This window comes from Melozone crissalis, unplaced genomic scaffold, assembly GCF_028551555.1.
Source record: "Melozone crissalis strain CALT ecotype California unplaced genomic scaffold, PUWL_Pcris_2 ptg000081l_1, whole genome shotgun sequence".
Classification (NCBI taxonomy): domain Eukaryota; kingdom Metazoa; phylum Chordata; class Aves; order Passeriformes; family Passerellidae; genus Melozone; species Melozone crissalis.
In genome coordinates, this window is record NW_026535858.1 from 8807726 (window position 1) to 8824418 (window position 16693).

Here is a 16693-nt window from a genome sequence, read left to right on the forward strand (position 1 = left end):
GTGCATTGAGCAATATCAATTATTCAAGGTTCTTCCATCAGAAAATAGCTGGTGGGTATTAAAGTCTAATAATCCTGTTTTGAATAACAGTAAACTTCAGTGTTCCACGTGGAGAAGAAAAATGTGAGACTGCAAATAGTGGAGATCTGGAACTTTTAGTGTAGCTGGATTCTACCCTGATCAGTGATCAGTAGCAAATGGACAAGTTTGTTCTTGGTCACATTTATGGATGTTCCTGTTAAATCTGCATCTGCTGGTGACTTCCAAAGTAGTAGTGTTAAAGAGTATATAGATCAAATTGGGGCAGCTGCTTCCTCTCCCTGTGTTTATTCTTTAACTGAGCTCCATGAACATGACTGGCCTTGAGTCAGTCACATTCGTGCAGTGTGTGAACATGAGTGGGTTTTATTTTTGTTTAAGTAGGAAGAGGAAGGAATACCCTGTGTGCATCATTTAAGGTGGCTGTGACTATGCATGGTTAAACACTTGCCAAAATGCGTTTTCATTTAGTTCTTGCTTAATGGAAGTCTTTGCTTACATGTTGTGTGTGTGAAAAAATGCATGGTACTTTCAGCTGCAGAATGTTGTGAGTCAGTGGTGTGTGGTTTTTCCATCAGGTGCTGTTATATTGCTTGGAAGAACCAACATGTTTCGTTTTAACCACCCTAAAGAGGCTGCTAAGCTAAGAGAGAAAAGAAAGGTGAGATTAAATCAGTGTTTGGTAGATTTAAACTTTTTCACCATTTTATTTCTAGTATAGACATGTCTTGATTGTTGTAGGATGCCTTTTTTCATTTGCTTCGTGTACTTTAGTGACTATTTCATCAAATTAAAAGTTTGTAAGCATGTCTAATACTTTTATTTTATGGTCTGTTGTTAGAGTGGACTGCTATCTTCCTTCAGCTTGTCTATGACTGATCTTTCTAAATCTTGTGAGAATTTGTCAGCAGTTATGCTTTATAATCCAGGGTGAGTATATTCTAAAAAACAGTTGCTATAATTCCAGTCATTCTTCATTTTAGCTGTTTGAAACGTTCCAGAAGCATTATGGCTAAAGCAGTTCAGCAAAATAATTACATGGCAAATGTTATGTCTGTATTTTCTTCAGAATTATGAGTTAACTATTTTTCCTGAGAAAAACACATTTTGAACTGAAAATTAAGATTTCTTGCGTTCATATAATACCAATACAAGCATAAAAAGGCTGAGCAATGAATGCCTTGTGTTCTCTGCCAGTACCTCTGGGTAAGTGGCCAAATTAAAATATGTAAAAAAGTTTTATTATGCCGTTACAATGACATAGAATGCTTATGGTAGAGGAGCTGTTTTTAGTGATTTTTTTCACTGTTCCTAAAGTGACTTACAGAGAACTGGTGGTGTTTTGTTCTAATTTTTTTTTCATTGCTAGGGCCTGTGTTTTGAGTATGAGATGAAGCAATTTACCAACCCTATGTGCTTTTGAAAAATTGATTGTAAATTGAATTATATCTTTAGATAGTGCAGCTTTATTCCCAAGTTTTACTTGGGAATCTCTCCATATCCTTTAGGAAGATTGGACAGATAATAACTTCTAGTTAAAGATTGTCTGAAATTCAGGGAGTGTGTTTAATAACACTGCTTCAAATGTGACTGTTACTCCTTTGCTACTGAGCTGGTCACAGAGATCTCAAGATTGTGAACTGGTTGCTAATAAATGACATTCTATTTTCAGATAGGGATGGTAAAGAAGATAAAACCCCCATAATATAAGTATACTTTTCTATTTCTTCAGCTTTTCAAATAATTGAATCTGAAAACTTTCAGTGATAGTTGCTAGTATGATGTTTTTTGTTGGGGTCCTGGCTGTTGTTACCTCTGGTTATTGTTGGGCTGTCCTGGGCTTTTCCCTGCCTGCTGATGTTATTCTGCTATAATATTGTTGTGAATACTTGTATTAGACTGGATACTGACCTTAACTCTGCAATGAGCATAGAGTAGGGCAGATTGTTCCAGCATTGCCTCACCTGTCTCTCAGATTTACAGCAAAATATAATGGCATGGACAAGGCCCAGTTGAAGGTGTGCTTAAAAATGATTTCCCAACCAAAGCAGTCTTCCTGTCTTCAGGTACTGCCAAATTAATGCCTTACAGGAAGGATTTTTCCTTTTATATAAAAAAACCCACCAGAAACAGAGCCCTGCAGATCAGTAGAAGAAAGCACCTTCTGTAGTTGATATATCTTTATGGACAGCAGTTGGGCAACAGAAGCTTTTCAGCTTAGGCTGGAGTACCCTGACAGTTTTAAATTTATTATGATGCTAATGCTGTTTTTTTAACATCTCCTCTTCAAACAGCAGAGGAATTTTTCTGATTGTGCGGTGAAGTTGTCACAAAAAGATAATTGTTCAGAAGGTGTTATTTTAAGGGTAATGGGGCTGGGATAAATGCAAGTTAAATTTGTTTTGAATAAAGCAGACTCTAAATTCTCCAAATTCCAGCTAAGAATATTGCCAAGCAAGTGCTGTGCTGGTTATTCTTCTTAATGGTGACTGATGAAACATTCAATGACTCATATCTCTGATTATCAAAGACAGCAGAATTGTACCCAGGAAGTGGGGTAGAGCATCTTGCATTCTGGAAAAGAATATCCTACATTAAATCTACTTTGTTGGGGATTGTTTATTTGTTTATTTTATCAGGAACAATGCTTCCTACAACAGATTGGAGAATCATTTTTTCTCAACATGTTGTTATACTGCTGACCACCAGTGCAGGCCAAGATTCAGTAGCTGGCCCTTTGGGGTTTTTTCTGTGCAGTGTTTGTGGCTGACTAGCATTCTGTCTGTTGTTTATTTAGCCTTTCCTTCCAGTGTCAGTATTAATAACCTAAAGGGGCAGCTAAATTGGCAACTTTTGTGGGTTGCAATAAAGATTCTGGTGGAATCAATGCCAGAAGAGCCTGTGGGGTAATACCTTCAGTTGTGAGAGCAATGTGGTGGATCTTGCTTCCTGTGAAAACCAGAATTGTCCTTAATAGTATTTTCAGATGGATGATTTGTTCTTGTTTATGCCTTTTTGTTTGGCTGTTGATTTCCCATATGTGGGAAACTATCTTGTTGCATAAAATTTTGGCTTAATGTGCAGAATTCTTTTTTCTACTTCTTCTCAGTCTTTGTTTTTAATCTAGTGTCATGGAACAGTGCTTCAGATAATGAGCTTTGGATAAAATAGAATTTTGCATGTAGATTTATGTAGTTGTTTTCATTTGTGGACCTTTTGTTAGCTACATGATACTGTAACTGTAAAACTACTGATGAGAAACCTTGGTCTTGTCTTGGGTTTATTTCATGATCCAGTTACTGAAGTTCTTAGAAGTGCATCTGCCTGAATTAAGGTGAAAATGATGACAGTAGTATGGGTTTTTTATTTGATAGTAAATATGAGAAGGAGAGAAAGAAATAAAAAATAGGTGGGGAGGACAGAAAGGGAAAATATCACCACTCCATGGATCCCAGTGATGCTCTATTGATCCTCTCCAGCTGGTGTTCTTGGTGGTGAAGGTCCCCCAAAAAAGCATAGAATCCAGTGGGTTTGCACACACTCAGGCTAGGTAGGAAAACCCAGGCACCTCCCTGTTGAGGAGGAGAGTTTGCCATTGTCTGTGTTGCATCATGTGCAGTCCTCTTCAGGAATGACTCTGGGGGGGCACTTTGGGGGGTTTGTGATGGATTATGGCACCCCCTCAGCTGCCTGCCATGTGAGTGTCCCATGGATGTGGCCTGTGGGGTTGGGGATTCCACAGCTGGGCCAGTTTGTGTTGGGAGGATGAGTGTTCAGTGCCTCTGACCAGAGGCTGCATCTGGAACCTCCTCAACCCCCCCTGCATAATTTTGAGGTGGGGGGAGTCTGTGTAAACCTGGCTTCTGCAGGCTGTGGTCTCTCCCACCCCACACTCAGCCAGGGAGGAATATCTGCTGCATTTGGCTTTCTTGTGGATGCATTCCTCTCCTTCAGCTTTGTTTTTTTCCTAGGCCTGAGATGATTGAAGAATGGGTTTTCCCTTTCTCTAATCTTAGTTGTTTAACTTACAGTCCAGTCAGGTATCTTCAGGGAGGCTTCTTTGGTTGTAGCTTCTTTATGCAGTTTTTTTTGTAACAAGCAAAACTTTTAATCATTGTTTGAGGCATGAACTACTTTAGCCTCTGACAACTTAGTATAGGAGATTTGGTTTTTTTTTTAATTTTTTTTTTTTACTAATCTCATTAATTGGCATACTAAACAGCATTGTAACATCTCTGTAGTCCTGCCAGTACTCAGTCTTTCCAAACAGCTGTAGTATCAGATTGCACTTTTGTGCTGTGCAAATTAAGCTACTGTAGTACTGTGCTTGTAGAACTGACTTCATTTCTCTGCAGCTTATCTACACTGCTGTTATCACTAGATATGACACACTTTCCAGGAAAATGGTGTCTGTTTAATTCAACACTGATCAGATTAAGTTCCTTTGTGGTAGAGCTACAAAAGAAGAAAGAGTAGATTCTAGTCTTTAATATCTGTGTGTTTCTTTTTAATTTCAAGCTAATATGCTTTTTCTATTCACAGTAGTGCTCACATGAATAAAGGGAATAGAGGTTATGTGAAAAAGATTTTTATTAGGATAGACTAAACACAAAAACATCAGTCTTGCATGTGTGCTTCATAAAACTGACAGTGATTTGTTATAGCCCATGTGATTTTAGTTTTTTCTTTTGTGATGCTGAGGGTTTTTTTGTAGTAGCTTTATAGAGAAGTAAGGTTACTTCAGTCAGACCTGTCCTGCCTCTCCAAATTCTCTTTTGTCCTGAAATAACTTTGAGCCCACAGTGAGTTTGAAACAAATATTCCAGAAGTCTCAAAAGTGGTGAGTTCCTAAATATATTAAGAAAACAGGCAGCCAGCTAAGGAAGACTAAGGAATCATTCTTAGCCCTGCAGAGGAAAGGCTGCTCCTTAGAGAATGGAGATACTGTGAATAACCTCATTGTTGGAGAACCTTCACTGCAGCTCTGACTGCCTTTGGCATCTCCAGGTAGCAGACACTCACTCTTGTCTTCACAGAGGTATTTAGTGTCTACAGTGTGCTGAACATGGGTTTTTAAAACACCTCAGTGTTGTGTTTGGAGGCTGTTGACTGGAGTGGTAATGATCCATATTTTTCTTTGGGGAAGAACCATTTTCACTGAAAAAAGAACCAGATTGCACAATTCACTCCTTTTTCCTGAACAACTTTTTGGGCACCTCCAGCTTCATTTCAGTCTAAGGTAAAACTGATTGTCATAATGCCACTGTTGAAGGGTTTAGGGACAAATTCTCAAAGAGAAGATCACAGAATTTTTAATCACTGATCTGTTTCTATGCCAGACTGATTGCTGTGCTGGTTCATTTTCTTTGTATTAGATCTCAGTCAAAAGTTAGTTACCATTTTTATGCTTATGAAAAATATGTCTGCCAAATTATATGTTTTATAGGACAGTCAAAACACCAAAAGGTTTTGCTCTGGGTTTTTTATGTTATGTTAGCTGATCTAACATTTTCCTTCATTGTGGCATAACCAAGCATGGGAATACAGTCCAATTGTTCTTTGCCAGCTGTCTAAGCAAAGATGGTCTACATCTAACAGTGCCAAAAGGAAACCTGCATTTCCACAAGCCAGAGCTATATTCCCCAGGGTCTGTATTATTTTGGACTGAAATAATTGTGGCATTTTGTCAGCCAAGCCCTAGGTAAGAAGTGATAGCTAAAAGCTCTGAATTTCAGATAGCAGATTACAGCCAAAAAGATGAATTTTGTGGTGTAGCTTTAATAAAAAAAAGGAGGTTAGAAAAACACAAAGCACATGTTAACCATTGGATTAAGTTTTTGCTTCCTGAAAGCTGCCAAGATTGCTGCTTGTTCCCTTTTAGCACTCGGTGCATTTTGCATCCACTCAGTGGATTTCTGCAGCATTGCTGCTGCAGCAGTTGTGATCAAATCAAAAATACTGGGTTGTTATCATCTGTCCTTGTGCTGTAAAATGCAAATGTGATGGGACTCTTGGTGAGACAGTTACATGAAAGCTTGAATGCCTGCATCTGGGTATAAAAATATACGTTGGCTAATCACTTAGGGATTGTAGGAGACTTTTTTTTTTAAAATGAATTGGTGGGAAATAGGGGAAAATGAAATACAGGATTTGTAAAAGTAGTTATTCTCCCTTATTGCAGCCATTAGAAAGATGCTCCGTGAACATGCAGGAATCATGGTTTTTTACAATAGCTTTATAAATGTCAGATTATTAGTGTACTATTTGCATATTTCCAAGGGCAGTTTCTTTTTGTTGTATGCATTTCTATGACTTTAAGAAGAAACATTAAAAATTCCTTATTTTTGGAAACCTATCTGTGTAGTTGTGGTGATGATGTCTTAAACTGCAGTTTATCAAAAATTTGAAGTTAACTTGTGGTGCAGTCTTGCATTCTTTTTCAGTATTTATGGACTGCTTCATTAACTTGCATATCTTTATGCCATAACAAGCCTGAAATAACTGACTGTGGGTATATTTGGTTGAGTAATTTAATCCATATATAAGTTTTTCCTGCTTTTTTAGTATTTGTTATTAAAATTTTCCTTAAATAACAGACAAATCTTTCAAATTAAATCAAGAAAAATACTTGTGTACAACTGTAATAAAAGCTGATATTAAAAAATTATATAAACTGCTCTCCCATGCTTATTCAGAACCTTGTCAAATGAAATGCATTAATATCTCAGTGTGTTTTAAATGAATGGGTTTGAATTGTGTTCTGTGCTTGAAAATATGCTGTTTGGGATTTTTCAACCTCCACTGATTACATCCTAGGAATGGTTGGGATTTTTTTCTTTTTCTTGGAAGGAAGTGGCAGAATTATTAGCACACACTGCTGTAGTTTTGCACCCGTTTCCCTTCTCAGAAGTGGATAAGTTAATAAACCATAGGATGAAGAGAGTTACTTTAGGTGTCATTGGCATTTGAAAAATGTTTAGAAGGAATAATTATTTGAATTCTTCTTCTGAGATGTAATATGATGAATGTTCTATGAATCTAACCAATTTAACCTCCAATAAAACAAAGCACTGTTGATTTTAAAGTATTCTGTACTGCTAATATGTTTTTTCTATCAATTCCTTTCTCAATTGATCCCTCTGTTTCCCCCTGCCTCCCATGGCAGTCTTTTCCCTGTAAAAGGACCAATCTGTCTAAGGTAGAGAAATTACATTTCTATGTATTGATTGCCATGTCTGCATGTAGTTAACTCACAGAGGCTATGCTAATCTATATGTCTTGCTTCACTTTAGTTTTTGAATACTTTTTCCCCGTAAATTAATTTTTTTTCTATTTATACTTGTGTCAGCATGATACCTAATTTGTAACCTTAATGAAGGAACTATTTTCAGTTCTTGTAAGAAGTAATCTTACAAAACTTCATTTGTATCATTGTCATCTAAACAGTCAGAAAATTGCATCATGTCTTCCTATTTTTGCGATATTCAGAAAACAACCATTTTGCTGTATTCTTTATTTTTTTTTAATCAGGCTAGAATTTGAGAGACAGCAACGAGAAGAGCTTGAAAAATTAGAAAGTAAAAGGTAACCTTGTTCTCTGTGGTATTTATGTGTGTATGTGTGTCTGTATATACAAGTTATAAACTCTTTTGCATCATGAATTTGGAATCACAGTGTTATTCAGCAAGCAGACAATCCTGAGTAGCTGAATTGGAGCTAACTGATATTTAGTAAAGAAATACTGGATAGATTGTACAGACACATTATATTACCCTTGCTCTTTATTGTCATGGTTTTTCTTTAAAGGATGGCAAATTACCTTCTTAATTAATATCTTTTTATGGTTTATTTGTCTTTGGATTGAAGTGTGATAGGAGAAACTCACGTGTTGCATTCTGCTTTTCTCATATCTAACTGTGGTGTGGAATGTGCACCCTAATCATGCTTTTCAGAACATTATGTGGAAGCTGGTTTGAAATTCAAAAGAAAGCATTGTTGTAAGCTGGCAAACTGAGTTGATTGTTTTGGCTCATCATACCTGCTAAGACTGTGGAAGTGATAGCTGTGCCTTGTTACAGACCTCAGCACTGATTAGATTCAAAAGCTGAAAACCTTTCTGCCTTCTCAGCTTTAGATGGTGTGCACCATTTTGATAGAGCTCTTTATACAGTTGGACTAAGTGAAGTAAATCAGAACAATCCTGAAGCTCTGGAGCACTGACAGATACTATTCAGCAACTAATACAACACAGCATCACTGATACTTATTGTTTTTTGTTATGTTGGTGGAATTTGAATTCAGATTGTGCAGAAATTGATTTGCTTGTACTTTAATACTTCTGACAAAATAACCAGTTGACCTGCAGGTTGTCTCTGCTTGTATTAAGTGGAGTAGTGGCAATCCTCAAGTAAGAGAGATTACACAGGACATAATAATTTATCAAATCTTATAATCCTGTTTATCAGTAATTCAGTTTGAGTTACCTAAAGTGAAAACATTAATTAATCTATTGGCTTAAATTTGGTGAGGCAAATTGCTAATCAAGGCCTTCTATACAAGTTTTTGTGCATGAGAATATATGTATGTAAAAAAATACATATTTACTGTGCACTGTGTGCATGGATATGGTCTATTAATATTTTTATTTGATTTTACAGAACTAATACAGTCTAATTTTTCAATAACATAAGTGCTGTATAACATGCCTTCATATAACTTTATATATCCACAGCTTTTTATACTGATACAGACTATATGAATCTCTTTTTGATTTTTCTCATGCATTGAGTCATTTCCAAGCAATGAGGGATCTTAACCTGTAGCAAAATAAAACTGTTGAAAAAATAAATGGTTATATATAGTCAAAAATCTTAGTCCAAACCTTTTTAACTTCATGTAAATGTTTTACTGTAGGAAACAAATAGAAGAGATGGAAGAAAAACAGAAATCTGACAAAGCAGAACTTGTAAGAATGCAGCAAGAAGTGGAGTCACAGCGCAAAGAGACAGAAATAGTTCAGCTGCAAATCCGAAAACAGGAGGAGAGCCTGAAACGAAGAAGTGTTCACATTGAAAGCAGGTTAAAGGATTTGCTGGCTGAAAAAGAAAAATTTGAAGAGGAGAGATTGAGGGAACAACAGGAGATAGAACTTCAAAAGAAAAAGCAGCAGGAAGAAATTTTTGCCCGGGTCAAAGAGGAGTTGCAGCGATTACATGAACTTAACCATAATGAAAAAGTAGAGAAAATGCAGATTTTTCGTGAACTAGAAAAACTGAAAAAGGAAAAAGATGAGCAGTATCTTAAGCTGGAATCAGAAAAAAAGAGACTTGAGGAACAGGAAAGAGAACAGGTGATGCTGGTGGCTCACCTGGAGGAACAGCTTCGAGAGAAGCAGATCATGATAGAGCTCCTGAAGAGAGGGGATGTGCAAAGACTAGAAGAAGAGAGAAGAAATCTTGAAGAGATCAGAGAATCTCTTTTAAAAGTCAAGGAAGCCCGATCTGAAGGTGATGAAAACCATGAAGAATTAGAAAAAGCACAGCATGATTTCATAGAGTTTAAAAGGAAACAGCTGGAACAGCTGGCTATTTTGGAAAAAGATTTAATTCAACAAATGGATCACCTAGAAAAGGAAATAGCAGATGAAAAAAGAGATCTGGAGCACTTAAAATTTGCACATGAAGAACCTTTAAATCTCAAGAGAGATGATGAAAACTTTATGGATGCCATACTCAAGGCTGAAGAAGTTGACAAGATAAAGCCAGTGGAATACAGGCTCCAATCTAAAATACGCCAGCTTGAGTACCTGAAGAGTGATCATTTGCCAGCTCTGCTGGAGGAAAAACAAAGAGCTTCTGAAGTCCTTGACAGGGGCTTGTTAGGGTTAGATAATACTCTCTATCAAATAGAGAAAGAAATAGAAGAAAAAGAAGAGCAGCTTGCCCAGTATAGGGCTAGCACAAATCAGCTGCAACAGCTACAAGAAACCTTTGAATTTGCTGCCAACGTAGCCCGGCAGGAAGGGAAGGTTCGGAAAAAGGAAAAAGAAATCCTTGAATCAAGGGAAAAGCAGCAGAGAGAGGCACTGGAGCAAGCTGTTGCTAAGTTAGAAAGGAGGCATTCTGCTTTGCAGCGGCGTTCCACCATAGACTTTGAAATTGAGGAGCAGAAACAGAAGCTGGCCACCTTGAACAACAGCTGTGGGGAACAGGCAGGGCTGCAGGCAAGTCTGGAAGCTGAACAGAAAGCTCTTGAGCAAGACCGAGAACGGTGAGTGCTGCAGTGCCTTCCATTTATCAGAACCTGTCCACAAAAGGGGAAGTGTGGCATTCACATTCTCTGAAAAAATCCCTTTTCCCAGGATTTTTCTCCTAGGAAACTGAGAAGCCTCAGAAAAAGGAAAACAATAATTATCTCATTTGCTTCTCCTGTGTTTTGCTCATGTGGAAGGTGTTTGGAGATTGTTTACCTCCAGGTGATTGTTTTGTTGGATTCTGGTGTGAATTGTTTTAACTCATTGGCCAATCAGGGCCAAGCTGTATCGGGACTCTGGAGAGAGTCACGTGTTTTCATTATTACCATTTTAGCATTTAGTAAGAATCCTTTCTGTATTCTTTAGTATAGTTTAGTTTAGTGTTCTTTAATATAATATAGTATCATAAATAATAAATTAGCCTTCTGAGAGCATGGAGTCAGATTCATCATTCCTGCCTTCATTGGGGCACCCTGCAGATAGAATAGGGAATAATTTTATACATTGGATGTTGAGACCACAGCTTGTTCAGTGTCCCAGTACTTGAGTTTCTTTATGAGTTTCAAGTAGTTTACCCAGAATTGAAACTCTGCTGCTTTTTAAAGGATTTTTGCTCGCTTATTGAGTGCTGGTATGTTTGGATACTTTTCCTATCCTCAGCAGGATATTATTTGCATTAGCCATCACAGTACTTAAATTGTTTTTTAACTATGTAGAAAGCTCAAGCATCCTTATGTTCTGCCCTTACAGCAAATGCACCATCTAACAACTTTTTTCTCTAAAATTATTTCTGTATAACATTTCATTTTCTTTATTAGCAGCAAGTTAGATGTTTGTTCAAGATTTGTAGACTGTCACAGTAAACCTACTGACTGTCCCTCTCAGCTGGTGATATACTGAACCCTTCTGGTATTAAAAGTAAATGGGGGTAAATGTTTAATTTTTTAATAGCTCTGGTTTCAAGGCTAAATAAAAATAAGCTATATCCATGTAAAATTTGATGTTGCTTTTTAAGCTTATTGGAAAATATACAGAGGCTTTACTACTGCCCAGTGTGGTGACAGTCCCTTTGAGACACAGAAGCAATGTCATCAGTTATACTCAAGATATCTTGTAGCATTACATTTGGCCTAAGTGTGGGAGGCTCAGAGAAAAGTCAGGCAGGTGGGGAAGGATCTTTCTCTGTGGAAGAAGAGGAAGAAATCTTTTGGGTGTTTTTTGACCTGAGCAAAAATTCACTAAGATTAATGTGTTCAATCCCTGCAGTACGGAAAACACGCAGAATTGCCATTTTTAAATGTGCTACCTGATTTGCTTATACTGGAGCTTTAAAACCTGTGACTGTCAGTGAAAAAATGAGATGTTTTTTTTACTGAGGTAGCATTTGTCATCTGTTTTTTAAATATTTCACTTATTTATCTGAATATTTTTTCATAAACCCTTCAAACAGATGTGGAAAAAACCACGTGAAGGAAGAAACTTGCCTTTAGCCAAATTGAAGAGCTCTTCTGTATTCCATTCCTTTTAAACCATTATCAGAAGAGTTGCTTTATATAGATTGTGTAGATGTTTTTCAACATTTATAGCTACATTGTTTGGCTTTTAGTTAAGCATTTTCAATACTGATTCATCATTTTGTGGAAATTGCCATTATTTTCCATAATAGTTATGAACATAAAATCTCATTTTCTACACTAAGCATCTCACTTGACTGAAGTGAGCTATAGACAACTGGAGGTTCCACAAAAATAGGGTTGTGGGATAAGTGAAAAAATATGTTGTCAGCCAGAAAACTGAGGTTTAGAGAAGATACCAAGGATGTAAAAAGATACTTTTCCCCCTCTTTTTTTCCTTGATTTTTTTCCTTCTTTACTTCAAAATCCTCTTTCACAGGCTAAATAAAACTTTGAAGTCTTTCAGTGAATAGCCCATGGGCCTGAATAATTCAATTCAGTATGTTTTTGTGAATGTAGAGGCAAGAAAAAGATCTAAAGATACATGAGAATATGTTAAACGTTTCAGGCTACTTACTGCTCTTGTGTTTGAGTTTACATTTCACAGTATATGATGCCATCATAAGCATATGAATTATATATATTTCTTATTGTTTATCTAGATCCCATTATGTAATGTTGTGCTCTGGTTCAATCAGTGTTAACTATCTGAAAATGTTTAAGTGAAATAATCATTTAAAGTGCTATACAAGTGTAAGTCCGTCATAACTAGGTACAATGTTTTTATTTGTTTGAATAATATGGAAGCTCAAAATTCTTTAAACTACAGATGTCTTGCTTTGAGATAATTTAAAGGAGAATGGCCTGGAATGAGTTAACTCCTTTAAGAGTTCCAATAATCCCTTTCCACCAAAAAGAAATTAATACTAATAGCAGTGTCTCAGTTTGGAAGGACAGGTGCCTGCTAAGGAAGGCAGGAGCCTCCCCTGAAGTAGAGAATGTGAAACCCCCCCTGAATTGCTATAAATTTTAAATTAAGGAGCTCTCAGGTAAAAATATGGGAGCAGGAAATAACAGTTCTTTAGTAGGGAAGAAAAGAAAAGGATTAAATAAACAATGCAGTAAACCAAAACAGCACTGCCAGAGTCAGAGCACAACCTGACACCCTGTGGGTCAGGGTGTTGGCAGCAGTCCCATTGGAATTGTGGCTGCAGCCCCCCTGGAGTGTCAGGTGTGGTTCTGGTGGAGCAGGGATCCTGTAGAAAGGTGCAGTCTCCCTCTGAAGATCCAGTGGAAGAAGAGGCAGCTGCTGTTCCTCTGGGGAATCCAGTGGAGAAATTGTGCTGGTGTTCCAGAATCTCCAGATTATATCCCAGTAGGAATGCTTGGCTCCTCCCTCTGGGTGAAGCATCTCCCAATGGGATGCTGTAGTTCTTATCAGTCATGCACTGACACTCAATAGCCTCTTATCAAAAGATGTTCCCCTCCCAGGGAGGAGTGGGTGTGGAAGAGATAAGGCAAACTGCCCACTTAAAAGAAAACAACTGCCATAGAGATGGCAAATAGAATACATCTTGCCTTGCAGTCTGGGACATAGCAGAAAGTGAAAAAGCATTAGTTTATGAAGAAAAACAATGCCAGTAGGCAGGGGGGAAAAAAGAAAATAACTGCTAGATATTGAACTGCTTGACCTCAGCACTGCAGTGAAACAAAAGGCAGGCCTGAAATACCCATTCCAACAGGGGCTGGCTGGGATGGCTTCAGGCTGTCCAGGATGTGGTGACAAGGTTTGCTCTTTCCTCTCTGCCTTCACTCCCCACTTCAGTTCCTGACTTGACACCGTGGGAACGTCCCTTAGGGAGCAGGGTCAGGTTTCAGACAAACCCAGAATCAGCAAGGTTGGAACAGGCCATGGAGATTAGCAAGTCCAACCTGTGCCCTGACACTGCCTTGTCTCCTCTGGTCCTCCTCTTCTCCAGGATAAACAACCCCAGATCAGATCCGCTGGGAAGGCAGGAGCCTCACAGAGCAGTTCCAGCAGCAGATGAAGAGCTTCCCCATGGCAAGGCACAGCAGGGCAGGCATGGCAGCTGGACTGAGGCCACTAAATGTGTCCTCTCCAAGGCTCAGTGCTGGTCAGCAGCAGCTTGGGCTGGAGCAGGGCAGCTCTGTTTCATTTCTGCCAGCAGATGCCCCTTGGTTTCTGGACAAGCGGCTGCAGAATTTGCTCTCAAGGCAGCTCAAATATTGCTGCTGCAGTTTCTCTGATCTGAGAAGAAAAAAAAACACACCAAAAAGGAAAGAAAAGGCTTTGCCTAAGTAGACACCAAGCAGTCAGCAAAGCAAATATTATGCTGTGAAAAGCTGTGAAAAAAACTTAAGTGGGGAACTTTTTAAAATGCCCGCGCCCCCAATTCCACCAGACACTCAAAATCTGCAACTTCAGAATCTTAAAATTTAGACACAGTAACAGTTTTTGGCCACAGATAATTATGGTATTTAATCACCCCAAGACAACAGGGATTACTCCCAAAATGATAATTTGAGGTTAACTTTAATCGGGATATACACACACATTTTGGCTTTACTGGCAGTGGTTTGGGGGACTAGGATGAACATAAAGCAGCTTTAGAGCCATCAGTGGCAGGGCACAGTTCTGTGTTCTCACTGCTGGATGCAGCACAAGGCTGACTAAGTTTGTAGCTAAATAAGTAATGTCTTCTCATAGTAGGATGTTTACAAACCAAGAGCTAAGCTTTGTTCCTTTAATGTAAATCTGATTTTTGTGGTTAAATTGATTTTCCATGGATGCAAACACTTTCCTATATACATAAGCCATCTTTCATCCACTTACCCTCAGGACACAAGATTGTTTTGGTGCTAATCAAAAGAAATAGATGGCTTCTGGCAGTGCTGCAAAAAGCACTCTAAAACTGAAGTAACAATTCAGCCTAAGCCTCAGCATTCATCATCTATCTAATTTTCTCACTTAACCCCCAGGATGGAATATAGAGCTGCGCTTCAGTTTAGATATATACAATTGTACCAGAAGTGATAGAATCCCAGGTTTGCATAGTTTCTCCTATTTCAGCAAGAACTTATTTTCTTTTATTACTTGATTTCTAAGTAACCTCTAGAAAAACAATTACTTTTAGAGACAAAAATTGTAATGAAAATGGGGAAGATTATTACTGTGTTACTAATCTAATCTCAGCTACTTTACAAGTCACAGGGATGTTCTAAAGATTACTTTGTTGTAATATGATGAATATTGCAATAAGTGCTTCTTATTTCATACAAAGTGCCTCAGGCATTTTTAGTCAGAAACACAGTACCCAATTTTAAATGTTGTATTCTGTGCATAAATCTGGGTGGAATTGAATTTATTTGTTAAAGAAAGCAAGGAGGTTCAAAAGATGATTTCTTAGCTGTATATAACAATAAGTCCTAAATGTTTATTTTATTAGTGATTTTTCAAAAACATAGATACAGATGGAACAACTGGAAAATTTATATGTGTAGTACACAATTTAAAGATTTTTCTTATAAGTATTACCGCATCAATGTTTGGGGTTTTCTTTGGGTTTTTTTTTTGTATTAGTGCTATATTTTGAGTTTTTCATTTTTTCCCTTTTTGTTTCTTCATTTACTTTCACACTGGAAGATAATGTCTGAGGTCATTGGTAATATCTGAGGTCATTGATAGAGTTCTTTAAAAATGAGAATTTATTCATGTGATTCTAGTAGATAGGTTAGGCCTTGGGAATTAATATTTAATGTACAGATTTAGATACCTCTTGTGATGGAAATTATTGAAGTTGTTTTATTTGACTTAATACTACTCTTTGAATGTGGTTTTGAGCGGTCTCTATTTTCCTATCTAAATGTGCTTAAAGAACAATTATGATTCTTAAACCTTCATTAGTATCTACAATCTTATGTACATGTATAGCAGAGTAGGCACATTGCTTCCCATCAGACCTATTCAAATCAACTCTGAACCAAAGCAAATTACGTGTTATGATATCTTTATAGCCTGGACCAGGAAATTCAGCAGCTGAAGCAAAAAATATATGAGGGTGATGGAGCTCAGAAAGGAAACCATGGAATGTTAGATGAGAGACTCTCCCATAGCACTTCCCCTGCCAGCCCAACAAAGGCACAGCCACCTGCTGCCCCACTGGTTGATGAAAGGTAGGTAACCTGCATTCCTGAAATGGAATGCAAACAATAGCTTTTAAAAGAGATATTTTGAAAGACCATTCTGCCAGGGTTGAAATTGATTTATATACTGGAAGGCTGGTCTGGAAATAAAATGGATGTTCTGCTGTAAATAGCCAATAGCCTCAGCTGTTGTTCCTGTGCAGTTTGTTTTAGAATACAAGGTTGGGAAACTGTAGGCTGAAAGGTATTTAAATAGATTTTGAGTTTACAGTTAGCTGTCTATATGGTTTTGCTTCATATATGCTTAAGGCAACTAAGTAAATTTAATTGCCTTAAACTTTTTTTAATAGGGCAGCTGCCTGGCATCACTAAAATCCTTAATTTCCTTTGTTATACTTACACATGGCAGTTGTTGGTGTCAGCTCTTGGAAGATTCTTTCTGTTTGAAGACCAAACCTTTGCTAGTCCAAGTTGCTGATATCAGAGCAGCAGTGAAGGCAAACTGTTAAATTACTGAAGATGCAACCCCAACCTTCTTTGTGCTTCATCATTTCTACCTTCACTGCCTCTTGTGCGTAGAGCTTCACTCACAGCAGTGGCTGAACCTGTGCTTTAGTAATTTGTTTAATTAATAACAATTTTTAACCTTTACTGGTTAGTTAATAACTTGTTCAAAAGTCAGTGTTCCTTCCTTAAGGAGGGATAAAATGGGTCTAACATTAGGCCTGCCAATTAAGAGCTGTGCAGTACTTGGAGTTAAAAGCATTTCAGAGAGCCTTTTAGT

The 16693-nt window shown here is 37.6% G+C and overlaps 1 protein-coding gene across 2 annotated transcripts in view; it reads left to right on the plus strand.

Moving 5' to 3' along the window:
• Positions 1-16693, plus strand: part of KIF16B (kinesin family member 16B) — a 137359-nt gene that overhangs the window by 65847 nt on the left and 54819 nt on the right. Inside the window, exons 16-21 of one of the 2 annotated variants that reach the window (XM_054290179.1) lie at positions 618-700; positions 881-969; positions 7205-7237; positions 7570-7623; positions 8953-10308; positions 15781-15939. In XM_054290179.1, coding sequence (XP_054146154.1) covers positions 618-700; positions 881-969; positions 7205-7237; positions 7570-7623; positions 8953-10308; positions 15781-15939 — 1774 coding nt within the window. The remainder of the gene's footprint in view (positions 1-617; positions 701-880; positions 970-7204; positions 7238-7569; positions 7624-8952; positions 10309-15780; positions 15940-16693) is intronic. The other variant, XM_054290180.1, reaches the window with a different exon arrangement.